Source organism: Vanacampus margaritifer, chromosome 15 (genome assembly GCF_051991255.1).
Source record: "Vanacampus margaritifer isolate UIUO_Vmar chromosome 15, RoL_Vmar_1.0, whole genome shotgun sequence".
Taxonomy (NCBI): Eukaryota; Metazoa; Chordata; class Actinopteri; order Syngnathiformes; family Syngnathidae; genus Vanacampus; species Vanacampus margaritifer.
In genome coordinates this window covers 21744422-21759287 of record NC_135446.1, presented here as the reverse complement: position 1 = coordinate 21759287, position 14866 = coordinate 21744422, and the positions used below count along the sequence as shown (strand labels likewise).

Genomic DNA, 14866 nt, shown 5'->3' with positions numbered 1-14866 from the left:
ACAGCTCTCAGGGATATTAAAAGCTGCAAATTGCAGGCTTTCAAGTGCAAACATTGCAGCTATATTGTCTTGTAGGAAGGGCTTTTGTCTTCAACTTATGTTTTGTGTCTCTGTCACTCACTCGTGTTGTTAAAAGCGGCGCGCCGTGAATTGGCCATTTCGCTTTTGAGAAAGGAAACGCACGCGGCCAAAAGAGGAAGTCAAGTGACGAATGCGTAAGTGAGAGAATGAGGAGAGGGTAGAAAAAAATTGGAGTGGCCTTCCCGAGAGAGCGGGAGAAGGTGGGAGGGCTCGTGAAGGACGCGCTTCCATGGAGGCGCTGGATGGAGAGGCATTGACGGAGACTGGGGGGGGGGGGCGAGTTGGGGGATGAGGCTGTTATCAACATTGCTTTTTATTGCTTCTGTCAGTCTTTGGCTGCCGGCGGGAAGACGCGGCAGCTCCCCTCACCGTCGCCTCAAACACTTGTTGTAAAACCCTCCGGAGCCGGACGCCGCATGTGAACGTTAATGCCGCGTGTTGGCAAAATAAGACGTCGGCGGCGCTCCTGGAATCCGACTGGACTGCCGACGACGAAAGCAGCCGTGAGTTTCTTCTAATAATGAACAGCGAGTTGCCTTGATGAGCGAGCGGCGCTCAAATGTGTCAAACGCTTCGCACTTGAAAGCTCTCGGGGCCCTGCGGTCTCTCCCGAGGCGGAAAGCCTTTCAAATCCACCTCAGCGGTGCGCTGAACTAGTTTAATACCTATTGTTGGCGAAAGCCCCAAAGACCTGAGCCACAGAGCGCAGGACGAGGACGGACGGACGGACGGACGGACGGACGGGTAGAAGGAACTCACAGTTTCTGGGTTTATCATCGTCGAGACCTTCCTCTTCGTTCTCTGGGTCGATGTCTTCAGCCTGAGTGATCCAGTCTAAGTAGCCCTGCATTGACAAAGCATGGAAAGGAAGCATTTGTCAGCAGGAACTTGCGTCCCAAAACTTGCGTCCGGACGAGCGCCGAGCGCCGACCTTGAGATCTTCTTCCAGCTGCTGTTTTTCTCGTAGTTTCTGGAAGTCGCCGCGCGCCTTGGCCTTCTCCCTCTCCTTGGAAAACTCTCTGGGAGGCAGGAGGGTGCCAGGATGCGCACCCGGGAATGGCAGAGGGCGAGAGACAGCAAAACAAATCCAGGGTGAAAGTCGTGTTCAAATGAATACGCATTGTGATGAAGTGCCGCTGAAAAGTGCAAGGAGGGAAAACCTGTCAAAGGAAAGAGCTGCAGAGTGTTAGTGTGTAAAGGCAAGATAAAAGCACACGTCGTTTCGTTCACATCCCAAATAAGCCAATGACCCGGATTTGCCTTCTCTGGAACTTGTACCGACGGGTTCAGTTGTTAACTAGCTAACTAGCTCCCTAGCTCGCTCGCTAGGATCTTGTTTACCTGCTTGGGAGCTAGCAAGCAAGCAATTGGGGCTAAAGACAAACTGTGGCACCGTTTTTGACTTTCTGGACTTTTTGGATTTGGCTCAGTTGTCAACTCTGCAGGGAACATCACAAACAGTTGCGCCTTTCAGAACAAAAATGGACCCCCACAGGAGCCTTTTCTTCTGACACTTTGGGTGTCGAGGTTTCCATCCCTGGCACCGCATGCCATTCGACCCCGCCCGGAGCATCTCAGTGAGTCAGCGGAGGCGCTCTGAGGTCACCGCGCATCATCAGGCTCATGGCCGTCTGTTTGCCGACTCATTTTGCGGATCACTAACCAGATTGTCGACACGGTCAGTCGGAATGAAGACGAACGCGCGGCTTCTTCATCTTGAAAGATCCACTCAACTCAATGTTGCCACCTCTGTCTGATTCCTGGTTAGCCATAAATGATCACGCCAGTCTTAGGCCGCCGCCCCGCCCTTCCCCCGGCCAGCCCCCGCCCAGCCCCCGGCCAGCCCCGCCCCTCCTGTCCTGGAACACGCTGCGGCTGAAGCAGTGGGGAAAAGGTCAGGCTGTGTAGTGTGTTAACGGCATCATTAGTCACAAGTCAGACAAAGAGTCCGACAGCCGAGCCACCTCCAGCTGTTTGCGCCAAATAGACTTTGATTATTTCTTTCCTTTTTCCCTTGACAACGCTGCCAGCGTTTTACGCTCTGGAGGAGGATCAGTCGGAGGCCTCCATTTGTCATCACTCCGCATTAGTTCATTCATAATCAATAGCTAAGATTGGTTTAATGGGTCGGTTTGGATGTGAAGGAATGGCGACGTTGTGTAAATACAGGTAGTCCTCTAGTCACCAACGTTCGACTTGCGACGGGTTTCACAGATACAAACAAAGGCTGACTGATGTCCATAAATGCGCGCCACAACAAACATTATGGGAGAGCATTGTATTGCAGTTCCGCTCTCTGCCACAACCCCGCCGGGCAGCAGCGCGCCATTTGCGCAATTTATCTACCTCACTGTCCTGTGGCGCACGGCACAGGAGCCGTGGCGCATGCACCAAATATTATGAATAAATAAATAATAATCCTAAAATAATAATAAAACATTTTTTATGTAATTTATGCACTATAAAGACAGTATATGCTGTATATGATTTTTTTTTAATTATTTTTTTATTTTTAACATTTGTATTATTTTACTTGAAAAAATAAAAATAATAATAATAATGTGATTGGAATTACAAACCAATTCGATTTACAAACAACCTCTGGAAATCGAAAGTTGAGGACTGCCTGTATTAGGAAGCAAATCGTTTTGCCTCAATCCCTGCAGTTTAGCAAACAAACTTTAGCAATTAGCATTTGTTTATTTCTAAGTGAACCGTTTGAGACATTCACAAGAATCGGAAGATTATATTGTGGCAATCCCAGAAGATCTCCCATTTCCAGTATCTTCATCTCTGCCAAGTCTTTCGGGAGTCCAAATGTTTATCCGTGCATTCATTGACTTGAAATGACGGCGACAGTCTCGTCTGATCCCAACAGTGCCGCCCGCCCACTAACCGTGTCTTGTCATTCTGTAAGGCGGCAAAGTGACATCGGCGTCGGAGAGTTAATGTCCGTAAAGTTGTCGGCGTTGCTCGACTTGAAGAGGCAGACGCTTAAGGAGGATCATAACTGAAGCCGGGAATTTGGAATTGAAGCTCACCAGATGGAATACGAGCTGTGCCGCCGTGTAGCTATAAAAAACAAGCATTCCATCGACTGTACGGACCGAAAAGGAGGAGGAGCCCCAAAAGTTGCCTTCGGGCCTTGCATAAAAGACGTAAGCATGAAAAGGAGAGGTTAGTCTGAAGTGATCTCGGACCCTGCCCTTACCCGCTCAAAACCCCCAGAACCAAGTTAAGCACAAAGAAGGATCCGATGATGATTAAGGTGACAAAATACACCCAAGGCCACTTGTAACCGACGGCATCATTCACCTGGTGGAGAGACAGAAAGGGAGGTCGCAACAACAATAAAAGGGAGGTCGCAACAACAATAGAAGGAATGGAAGAGGGGCGGGGAGGACGGCAACGGGTTCGATCCTCGCTAATTGTTTGGGATGCGTCACTTATGCAAGATCCGCAGCGTTTGGCCAGCTGCACTTCATCAATTCATGAATATGCAAGACGGATCATTGGAACGGGAGCAGGTGCCTTTCTGGAAGGGGAGGGCGAGCAGGAGCTTCAACCTCAAATCAGCTAATTGCCCGCTTAATTAATGACTCAAGAGAGGAGGCATTCGAGTCAGACATCGTGCAGCAAGACTCCCTTGGACCCAACATCACCGCAGTCCTCAATCCATCACTTGAAAAAACATTTTTGGAATTCAAAAATAAATAAAAAGATTTTTGGATCAAGGTACAGAGGTGGAACATTTGGTTACATGTATCTCAAATCATCTTCCCAAATGAAATGAATGGAAATGAAATTAATCCGCTCCTGCTTCCCCCAAAAAAGTCACAGTAACGGCGTGATTAAATATAATGTAAACAAATTAAACAGCCACATTTTTTGGTGTGCCTCAATTCAATAGACGTGCTGCTCCTTATGTTGCTTGCACTTTAGCCACCAGGGGGCAGTAGCATCCAGACATAAGGATCTACAAAGAGACATCTCAGCTTCTCAGTAATGGGAGCGTGCGCGGGTGCGCCATCATGTGCTCGTCTGCAATCGGCTGAGATACACGCTTGCGCGCAAAAGACATGAACAGAACACATGACGACGCTTTTGCTCGTTTCGCGTGTGTGCGCTTTGTGTTTGTTACATGGTGGGGCCAATATTTTGCGAGTCCCAAGTTGTGGGGCTCACCCGCCCTTGTGGGGCCATTTTGCTGGGCCCCACAAGTTCGGACCTCTTTTTGAGGGTCAAGACTTGATTTTAGAGTTTAGGTTTGAATTGGGTTTTGGTTGAGGTTAGGGTAAGGAATGGGGGTAGGCAACCATTTTGGAAGGTTGGGGTTAGGGGGAGGGGCTAGGTAATGCATTGCGTCAATTAGATGGCCCCACAATGATACAAAGACAAGTGTGTGTGTGTCGGGTTTATATCACATCATGGGGACCATTTTCTGCGTGTTTACTATCATTGTTGGGACCACGTGTCTTTGTGGGGACATTTTGGTGGTCCCCATTAATCCAGGCCTCTTTTTGAGGGTCAAGACTTGGTTTTACAGTTTCGGTTCGAATTGGGTTTTGGTTGGGATTAGGGTTAGTATTAGGCAGACAGTTGTGATGGTTAAGGTTAGGATAAGGGGCTTGGACATGCATTATGTCAATGAGATGTCCCCACTAGATATGTAGAACCGACGTTGTGTGAGTGCGTCTGTGTTGTGTGTGTGTGTGTGTGTGTGTGTGTGTGTGTGTGTGTGTGGCTCCATAACTAATAAAGTACCTTGGGGTGGAATATCCATCAATTGTTTAGGCCGGTGTCATGTTTTTTTTATGATGGATGATGACAATTACACTTGTTTGGCTTTCTCCACAATAGAGACGATGCAGCTTTGACATGTTATTTGGGAGAATTTATGGTAATACGCATTAACTAAATGGGCAGAAATATTGGGACGCGACACCTGCAAGAAGTAGAAGTGATCTACATTCACGTAATACTTCAATAAAGATATGAGGAGGCGGCGCTCTCAAAAAGTTTGGCGGTGGGAGTCTGGCTGCACTGCACGCTGCTTCAACGACAACACACGCACACACGCACGCACGCACACACGCACACGCAAGACAAGAAAGCAGAAGCTCTTACCCACTCAACACCCCCAGAACGAGATTGAGGACGAAAAAGGAGCCGAAGATGACGAGAGAGACAAAATAGACCCACGGCAGCTCATAGCCCATAGCATCCTGCATCTGAGAGACGGACAGATGGACAGACAGAGAGCAGGAAGAGGTGCGGGTGTTAATAGAAATATCTGCCGTGTTAAGGTGAGCGTGGACGTTCATGTGGGAAAGACGCGTCGCCGTTCACAATCGGATGCAGTCAGCCGAGATATTAAGGAGGTGCTTGTTAGGAGGAGAAGAACATTCGTGATGAATGCAATTTACATACAGTGTGTGTGCGTGTGCGTGTGCGCAAGATAGAAGCAGAGGGGGTGTAGACCGCAAACTTGCCATCACATGTACATATCAACACGCACACTTGCCTGAACAGTCAATACAGCAACCTCAGTTATAAGTCTTAAGTGGATACACATCACAGTAAAGTCTCAAATTTGAATTTGAAAATCAATGAATTTGACTAATATGAACATTTGAATTGTTGGCAGTTTGAAGATCAACACATGATTTATATGAAAAATGTTTATCTTTACCATTATGCGAGTAGGAAATTTCTGTCTGCCTTTATTAAGAATGGCTAAAATTTGAAATCATCAATAACTTGTTAAAATGGGACTTTTAAGCAGAATGGGAGGCATTTACATGTAGAAAACAAATTGCTGAATTAGAATTTTCTTTGAGTGTCTTATTGATTTAAATTCTATGGAAATGATCCATATCCAGGTTGGTGAGGAATGGAGGAACAAAAATTCCAGAAAATAAAAACGGATATGAATAATATTTTTAAAAAATGTAATAAAAAAATAAATATAAATGGAAATAAAAACAACAACAAAAATATAATGTCATGCAATGTTATTCAAATGGGGGGGGGGGGGGTGTCCTAATTGTGTCTTTGGTTGAATTATTCGCCAATTGGTTGATCGACATGTCAGTCTATGTGGGATTCTGCCCGTTCCACAGCAAGGGAGAATTCACACGCGCGAAAGAAACAAAAAAAAAGAAAAGAAAAAGAAACAATGGACCTTGTTGTCGACGAAGTTGTGTGAAGTTGTCAAGCAACTCAAGTCGCAAGTTGTGCTGACATCCGATGCTGAAGCTCTCCATGTTGTTTTATCTTTCCATTTATATTTATTTTTGTATGTCATTTTGGAATGATATTTTTATTTCCACATGTATTTATTGATTTGGACTTTTTGCTCCTCCATAGTGCGGCGCCCGGCTCACCCAGTACAGCACGTCGGTCCAGCCCTCCATGGTGATGCACTGGAACACCGTCAACATGGCGAAGGCAAAGTTGTCGAAGTTGGTGATGCCGTCGTTGGGGCCCTCCCAGTTCATTTTGCACACGGTCCCGTTGTGGTTACAGTGTCGCCCGTACGCCAAGTCGGGCGCGCACGGCGCCGGTTTTTCCTCCGCTAACACGCCTGAGAGGAGAATGGCCAGATTGATTATGAACTGTTGCCAGCAATGTTTTGTCAAACGTGGAGTACCGTATTTTTATTGATTTTTTTCATAATTTGGGATCCTATCAAATTTACAGAGAGGTACATTAGGTAGCACAATTTAAAGAGGAAGGCTCCTCATATTTGTTGTCGACTGAATACATGTTTGCTGCATCTAATGTTCATCTTTATACTCTAAATGCTTTCAAACTTCAGAGTGTTTCCGCTTGGGAGAAATAAAATGCAAGGAAAAGACAAATCTGTCCCATTTTGTAATGCCACATCTCACATAATGAGACCCTTTAAGGTTCTAATGTATATAATCAATAGCGGTGTCAGTAAAAATGTGAAACAGCGCTGCGCTAATTTGACAAAACAAGCGCTCTCCGAGGCTTGATGTATACGGCGGCAGAGTTTTCCGCTGGCACTTACCCAGAGGAGAGCTAATGCCTCTCAGGGGACTTATAACATCACCATCACAACACTCAAGTCCATTTATACCTGGGGGCCTTTATTGGAAATTGCTTCAATCGTTTACGGTGAGCGCTGGAGCAATTATTGCTCAAATCTTTCATACTCACCAACATAAACCATAGTTAGATATTTAATGGATAGGATTGCTTTTAGCGCGCTTGGGCATTTTCTCCTCGTCTTGTTGCCTTCTTACTGCAGTCAAACACCGGACGGCATTAAGAAGACGCTAACCAATCGGGAGCCTTCGTTTGCATACCCGTGTGATTGTGATAGCAGGTCTTGTGCATCTTGCCCATGAAGAGCTCCAGGCCGATGATGGCGTAGATGATGATGACGAAGAGGACCAGCAGGGCGATGTGGAGCAGCGGGACCATGGCTTTGATGATGGAATTCAACACCACCTGTAAACCTGGGGGGGCGCACGCCGCACGCGCTCAACGCTCAAATAAACACGATTGACATCAGGCTGTACGAAGACATTGTTTAGCACCACAATTTAGTGGCAATGGCGACAAAAAAAGAAGAGAAGCAAAAAAAAAGAAGACGTTTTTGTGCTGCTCCTTCTGGTGTAATATCAAAATTATTCACACAAATGAAATTGCAATTTTCACGTTTTTAAACATCCACAAATAAATCCGGGATTTTCAGATCTGCAAACATTTTTGCGTTTTTTTGCGTTAATGTTGTGTATGCATTTATCATGATTTACTATTTACAAAAGTTCAATTCTGCTTGTGCGACGCAAATGTCCTTTTGTTTTGAAATTTTGACGATGAAAAGCCAAAAGCCAGATGTGACAAATCCAGGTCCAGAAAGTACAAACCCTGTCACAGTTTGGCTTTAGCCTCAGGTGCTAGCTAGCTAACTAGCTCCCTAGCTAGCTCCCTAGCTAGCTCCCATGATGCTCGTTTACCTGCTCGCACCAGGGGCTAAAGCCCAAACTGTGGCAGGGTATTTACTTTCGGGACCTGGATTTGCACCTTTATCTGCACCAAATGATGCTTAACTCTTTGACTGCCAAAAACGTTAAATAACGTTTAGTAAAATCCTATGGAGGAGTGCCAAAGACGTTAGAAGACGTTCGTTTCAAAACAGAGGTGAAACTAACTATTTTCTATTGTTGATTACTGAAAAACGGAATAAGGTAGAAACAAACTTTTTTTTTCTGATGAAAGATGAGAGTCCAATCTTTCATTTGGTAGTATGTGTGTTTCCATAGTCCAAACACATAATTTTCTATGGACCTTGAAAGATCAGTAAAAATGCTTAAAATCGGCTGGCACCCACGGCATCCCTTTTCTGAAAACGTCTGGCAGTCAAAGAGTTAAAAAAATCCATGGAGATAAAAAGAAGATCGTTTTCTATAACACACACAGACTTTCTACTGTGGACAAAATCCTTGTCAATTCTCATGAGAAGAGGGTCACCATGACACCAATTTAATGCCAAGTGGACGGGGGTCACGGCGGAGAACAAGCGCACACGCCCACGTACACACGAACACACACATTACAAGCAGCAGATAAGTTGTCGGTGAGCCCATCTGCGTTAGTGGCCAAAGAAATCAATAATCCAACGGGAGAGCAAACAGGAGGAGATCAGATAAAGCGCAAGTAGACAAAAGTGTGCGTTTGTTATTGTGGCGAGCGCCAGCGCCAGCTCCGCGCTTCATTTCATCCCCATCTTCATCCGCACCTGATCCCCAGACGCTTCTATTGTGTACTTGTCCTTCCTCCGCCCGCACCGCGTACTTACTGGGCACTCCGGAGACCAGTCGGAGGGGTCGGAGTACGCGGAATGCCCTCAGAGCCTTGACGTCGAAGCCCGCCGCTTTGCCTCCGATGGGAGCGGCCCCGTCGCCCTTGGTGGCCTGCTCCAAGATGGCGCTGAACAAGCTAAAAAAAAACAAAAAAACTCATGGAAATCATTCCAAAAATATTAGCACAATATTGACATCCAACTCCAAATAAACAAGAGTTTATTAGTCTTGGGATGCATATTTGGCAATAGATTCAAAGTAGACGGGGAACTATTTATATGCAAATAAACAACTGTAAAACTTTAGTGTGAAATGAAGAAAAATGCAGGCCTGGTCTGACCGCTTTTAATTTTCATTTCAACTTCAGCCCCTGCAAAATTGAATTCACCAACCCTGGATCTGAACCCTACGTTAGCTTATTAATAATTTAAACAGAGTAAACCGAGACATTAACCTAGCTTGGAAACTTGGATTTTTACCGATGATGGCTGGAGACGTCAGTTAAAATGTGCTTCTCAGAGAATATCAGTGCTTAGACTATAAACACAATCATTATTTTTTTCTTTACGGCATGACAACAATGAAAAGTGTTTCATCTCATCTGCTGCCATTCACACGTGCGACAATATTAACATACACGATGTGACACAGAGCTAATGTGCGTAGCTAAAAGAGCTAATGCACATTAGCGGGAACGAGCTGCCGTGAATTAAAAAGAGTAAAGCTAACTAGCTATTAATGATTAATCCTCCAATAAAAATGAAGGCTTCAGTATTGAAATAGCGAAAGTATGTGACAATGGAGCACATATTCGTGATCGGCAACCGTTTTTGTGTGATCATGTCACTCCTTTCAGAAAAATGTGCTCTGGCTGGTTAAAAATAGGCTTTCTGCGTCAATTTTTAGGTATGACGTACAGAAACATCCCCTTTTTCATTTCATGAATTATATTAACTATTAAGTAATCTTTGTACTCCCCCCCAATTTTTTTTTGTGTCGACGTCTCAACTAATTTTGAGGTATTTGAAGACATGCTGAAAAAGTTTCATACGATTTGTACGATGCCAACGAAAATGGTACAATGCCATTTTTTTAAAAATCATACCACATTTATGATAATCGTGTATTTTCCAAGATGGCATCTTTGAAGGCGGCTCCGTTTGCCTGCCGTTTTCGTTTGTCTCGGGAGGATTAACTCTTTGACTGCCAAAAACGTTAAATAACGTTTAGTAAAATCCTATGGAGGAGTGCCAAAGACGTTAAAAGACGTTTTTTTTCAAAACAGAGGTGAAACTAACCATTTTCTATTGTTGATTACTGAAAAACGGAATAAGGTAGAAACAAACTTTTTTTTCTGATGAAAGATGAGAGTCCAATCTTTCATTTGGTAGTATATGTGTTTCCATAGTCCAAACACATAATTTTCTGCGGACCTTGAAAGATCAGTCAAAAATGCTTAAATCGGCTGGCACCCACGGCATCCCGTCTGAAAACGTCTGGCAGTCAAAGAGATGACAGTCGTTGTCTGTTGCCGGTAGTCAAAATGTCATAACTTCCTTAATACTTTACATACTGACAAAATTTAAAATCCATTCTGTTTTGCTGATTAAGAAAATGTTTTTTTGGGGGGGGTAACATACCTACATAGTGTACACTAAGCAGAGCTAATGTGCAAAATGTAATACCCAAATAATGTGCCAAGCTAGCAGAGCTAATGTGTGTGATGTACACTGAGAACTCGCTGCTATGAATAAAAAAGCAAAAGCAAACGTGAAGCTAGCGATGACGAATCCCCAAAGAAAATGAAGGTTCCGGTATTGAAATTGTGTACATTAAACAGAGCTAATGACCTCTGATCGCGCCATCTCGAAAATGACCATACGATAGCATTTTCTCTCCTCTGCGTCTGCCTCAAAGGCCACTCAGTGCACATTAGTCATGCGCAATTATCAATTAGCACGGATGAAATGAGCACTTGAAAAGAGCACTCGGAGCGCATCTCGGTGTCGCTCTACCTTCGCTCTACCTGCCTCTCAATTAGACTCGCGCCGGCCTTTGACACAGTCGGCAAAAAAGCGCGTCAAGGATGCCCTGATTTGCATTTTGCCGTGACGTGGCATTCAAAGACAAAGAGCGCCTTTGACTGCGTTTCCGCAAGCCTCGGCGCCACGGCAGACTCGTTCAGCACATGCTGACCGTTCCAGGGGGGGCATTCGCTGTCATTTTTCGTTTCCGCGCGCGCACGCGAGCTGGCTGGCAGTTAAGACAACACTCATGCACACGCACACACACAGCAAAGTGATGAACATATCCTGCATATTTGCGGTGTGACACATGCTGGCTGTGTGTATTAATGCCTCGCTATTTTGACTGACAGATTTTTTTCCATTCTGTTTCATATCCGATTTCATGTCCGTACAATCATTTTGATCCAAATAAGGCAATCTAACCATGTTACGCATGAAGGCTTTTGTTCTGTAACACTCCTTGTTAAGTACAAGGTAGCAAGCATACCTGCAGGAGTTTCAAATATTTTGCTGACCTTTTTGAGGGAGGGACAAAATATTAGAAACCGGTCTTGGTGTACCTACACATCCTTGCAAACCGCAATCCCAACTATAAACAGGGATGTGATTTGACCAAAGTGAAATTATCTGAAAATTTAGCCGGGGGTCTGGGGGCCGCTGGCACCCAGCTAGGTCCAGGGCAGTGCCCTGGTGGGGGGACAAGGGGGGCCCCCCGGAGCTCATGGGTTTTCTGTGTTTTTAAGTACTTTGAATGCACTCACATGACAAAAAAATTGACAAAACAACAGTATAAATTTTCAATGTATATTGAACTATCCCATATAAAATGGCAGTTTTAGTCAACTCAAAATCAGTCACATTCAAATACATTGGACTGCCTTTGCTTTTAAAAACTATCACTGAGAATATCATCATATCTAACTAATGTGATTACTAAGTTAACACGTAAATAATGTTGAGGGGTTCAAATTTCATGAACAAATAATTGTATCATGACCAAATGAAAAGTAACTCATATTAGAGCATACCACAAATGTCTTTGTTATAGCAGAAGATGTTATCTGTCGGAGTCATGCGCATACACAATGAACTACTAAAAAAAAAAAAAAAAAAAAAAAAATCGAAATTTTTTTTTTCGGGGAGATAAAAAAAAAGCGGAATTCCGCGAATTAGCGGAAAAATCACATCCCTGTATAAAGCTATTCGCTGATCTTATTTGAGATTTCATTAGATTCTCCCTGTGTTGGTGTCCTAAAAAAGAGGTCGAACCGATTAGTTGAATACTCTGACTAACAGCCAATCACTGTTTTATTGTCATCTCATCATCCGATTGGCCGGTTTATACTGTGTACTTTGGACTGGCCTGTTCGTAGAGCAGCAAAACGTCGGCCAACAAGATGAAACTGTCTTAAGACAGCAGCGCAGGTCCAAAAGTACGGAAATAAACTCATTGTGGATGAGGATAGCTTAGCCGCGCTAGTTGAGGCTATTCCGATCACTGCTCGTCTCTAAATATTCAGACCTGTCAAACTTCCATTCCTGCTGGCAAAATGTTACATCCAATAATAAGCCAGAGTCATTGTGCTGAAATAATATCAATTGCGTCATCAACATCAAATAGTCGTCCAAGCCCGAGAACTTCATGACAAGTCCGTTAAATGTTCAGTGTCACATTCAAGGAATAATCTGCTGGTCGGAAACTCTAATTGGTGTTATTGATGTTTGCTCACCATTCGGGGAGACCCGCTGTGTTGTTCAAAGGTGACCCCCAAAAACACTGACTGAAGTGCAATATTTCTTGATCCAAGGTCAGAGAAAGAACTCGTCGCTTGTACAGTTGAACGCCGGCGCCGCGGCGCCGCTTGTTGTGTAAGCGTGTCATCATAAAAAGCCTCCATCCAGACACAGACAGAAAAAGCCTCAGACAAGCAAACAGAAAGGCGAGATAACCGTCTAAGAGTGGTACAGGTTGTGTTTATGCCAGAGGCGCTGGCACCATGATGCTAGCCAACACGCACGCGCGCGTACGCACGCACACGCGCGCACAGAGGCTTAGCAGATGGGCTGGAGTTGCTGAGTGGCAGATAAAGAAAAACACAGCGCAGCTCTGCTATCAGCATCTAACAAGCTAATCAGTTTAAGGCTCACCAATCCACTGTAGGCCAAGCTTTAGTGCGGCTTGAAAACTTGATTCACTGTGAAAGATAACTTGGCGGTTGGCGACGGCTAACGGGCCTTTGTGGCTCACCGGCGCTGCCATTGCAGGCTTTTGCCTCACTCAAAGATGTCACGCAGAGGAAGAAACCACTCCATTGTTGCAGCGGTCACGAGGTCACGGAGAATTTCACTTAAAGAAATGTTTTTGTTTTTTTTTTCCCGCCGCTCTCCGCTGACTCACCCAACGACTACAATGATGAAGTCCAGCAGATTCCAGCCGTTGCGCAGGTAAGCATTGGGGTGGAAGAGCAGGCCGTACGCTATCACCTTCAGGAAGGCCTCCACCGTGAAGATGATGAGGAATAAATACTCCACACGCTCCTGCAAACAAGCACATATCATGTGTTGGTGTAAATATAGAAAGTGGGCCGTCCCTCGCTACGTCGCGGTTCACTTATTGCAGATTCCCCACAGCTTTATCTAAATGGACCTCGCTATTTTGCAGATTATCTTGCTATTTACTTCCTTCTTTTCTTACAGCTGCACAGTGTTCCCTCACTACTTTGCAGTTGGATTATCGCAGATTTTCATTTGTGACCAATTTGTGACCCGGTTTCTGGTTATGGTAAGCCATTTTAAGATTAAGAAGAAAAAACTTCATCAGCAGCTCGGTGACTACATTTTACTTTTAAAAGTAAAAAAGTATCAAATGTAACAAGTGTTTAGAAGGGTGCGAGCCATGTGGGGAGGTTCATAATGGCTTAATAGAACAAAAAGTCGCAGAGGTGGCAAATCCAGGTCCAGAAAGTCAAAACCTTGTCATGGTTTGGCTTTAGCCCCTGATGCTAGCTAGCAAGCTCCATAAAAGCTAAACTAGCACCATGGGAGCTAGCTCGGGAGCTAGCTAGCTAGCACTTGGGGCTAAAGCCAAACTGTGGCAGAATCGTATCTTATCTTATGATGTATCTTGTTTTTGATGATCACTTGGGTCTTCTGTATTTTCATGTTGTGGTACATGGAGAAGCTAAGTATTTTTTTATTATTTTTTTTTTTACATGGTACTTGGTGTAAACAGTGATGTGACGTAAAATTGAGTACACAATCAAAGCATCTTGATTATTTAAACAAGGAGTTACACTTCCTGCTTCAACAGCATGCGCACTCAAACACACACTTCAAGAGTTTTTGCTTCCGACATTGTTGTCATAGTGATGACCCTCAACTGGGGGGGGGGGGGGGTCTTGGGAAATGGCCAAAATGGCCTGAACAGAATGAAGGGATTACATAATGTTATAAACAGCATCATAAAAAAGCACTTTTCTCCTACACCTCATCATCTGTCACTTGGTATAAAAAAAAAATATGACAAAAGCAACCGTGCGGAACCAGGCCAGCGAATCAACAAGAAGCCGCCGCGTTCCCTGATTCCTTTTTAAAAACACAAAAATATCTGCTTTCATCCATCACTCTGTCCACGTTGCCCCTTGCGTGTATCCCGGTGGTTTCCCATGGTCGCACGCTCGCGCCCGCCCAGAGCTTTGGGACGCGGGGGTCAAAGGGATCTCAGCAGACTGCTGTGGGAGGAACCCGGGGAACCTGACGCTGGAGCTACAAGCTGGCTGAACTTTGACCTCAGCTTCGTCAGGCATCTTGTGTCAGACATCACACAAAGTGCAAAAATATGTGCTCGGACGCGGAACAACAATCTGGTGGAATTGAGCGTCGAGGCTTGCTTAAGGACGTCAGTATATGGTGGGTATAAAA

General features: G+C 44.7%; 1 protein-coding gene across 11 annotated transcripts in view; it reads right to left on the bottom strand.

Moving 5' to 3' along the window:
• The window catches only part of cacna1c (calcium channel, voltage-dependent, L type, alpha 1C subunit), a 116837-nt gene that overhangs the window by 36271 nt on the left and 65700 nt on the right, over positions 1 to 14866 (bottom strand). For all 11 annotated transcript variants that reach the window (XM_077544262.1, XM_077544252.1, XM_077544254.1 and 8 more), the window contains exons 4-10: positions 13344 to 13483; positions 8915 to 9054; positions 7416 to 7568; positions 6468 to 6667; positions 5209 to 5312; positions 1013 to 1100; positions 841 to 925 (exon numbers count right to left, since the gene is read on the bottom strand). In XM_077544262.1, the coding sequence (XP_077400388.1) occupies positions 841 to 925; positions 1013 to 1100; positions 5209 to 5312; positions 6468 to 6667; positions 7416 to 7568; positions 8915 to 9054; positions 13344 to 13483 (910 nt within the window). The remainder of the gene's footprint in view (positions 1 to 840; positions 926 to 1012; positions 1101 to 5208; positions 5313 to 6467; positions 6668 to 7415; positions 7569 to 8914; positions 9055 to 13343; positions 13484 to 14866) is intronic.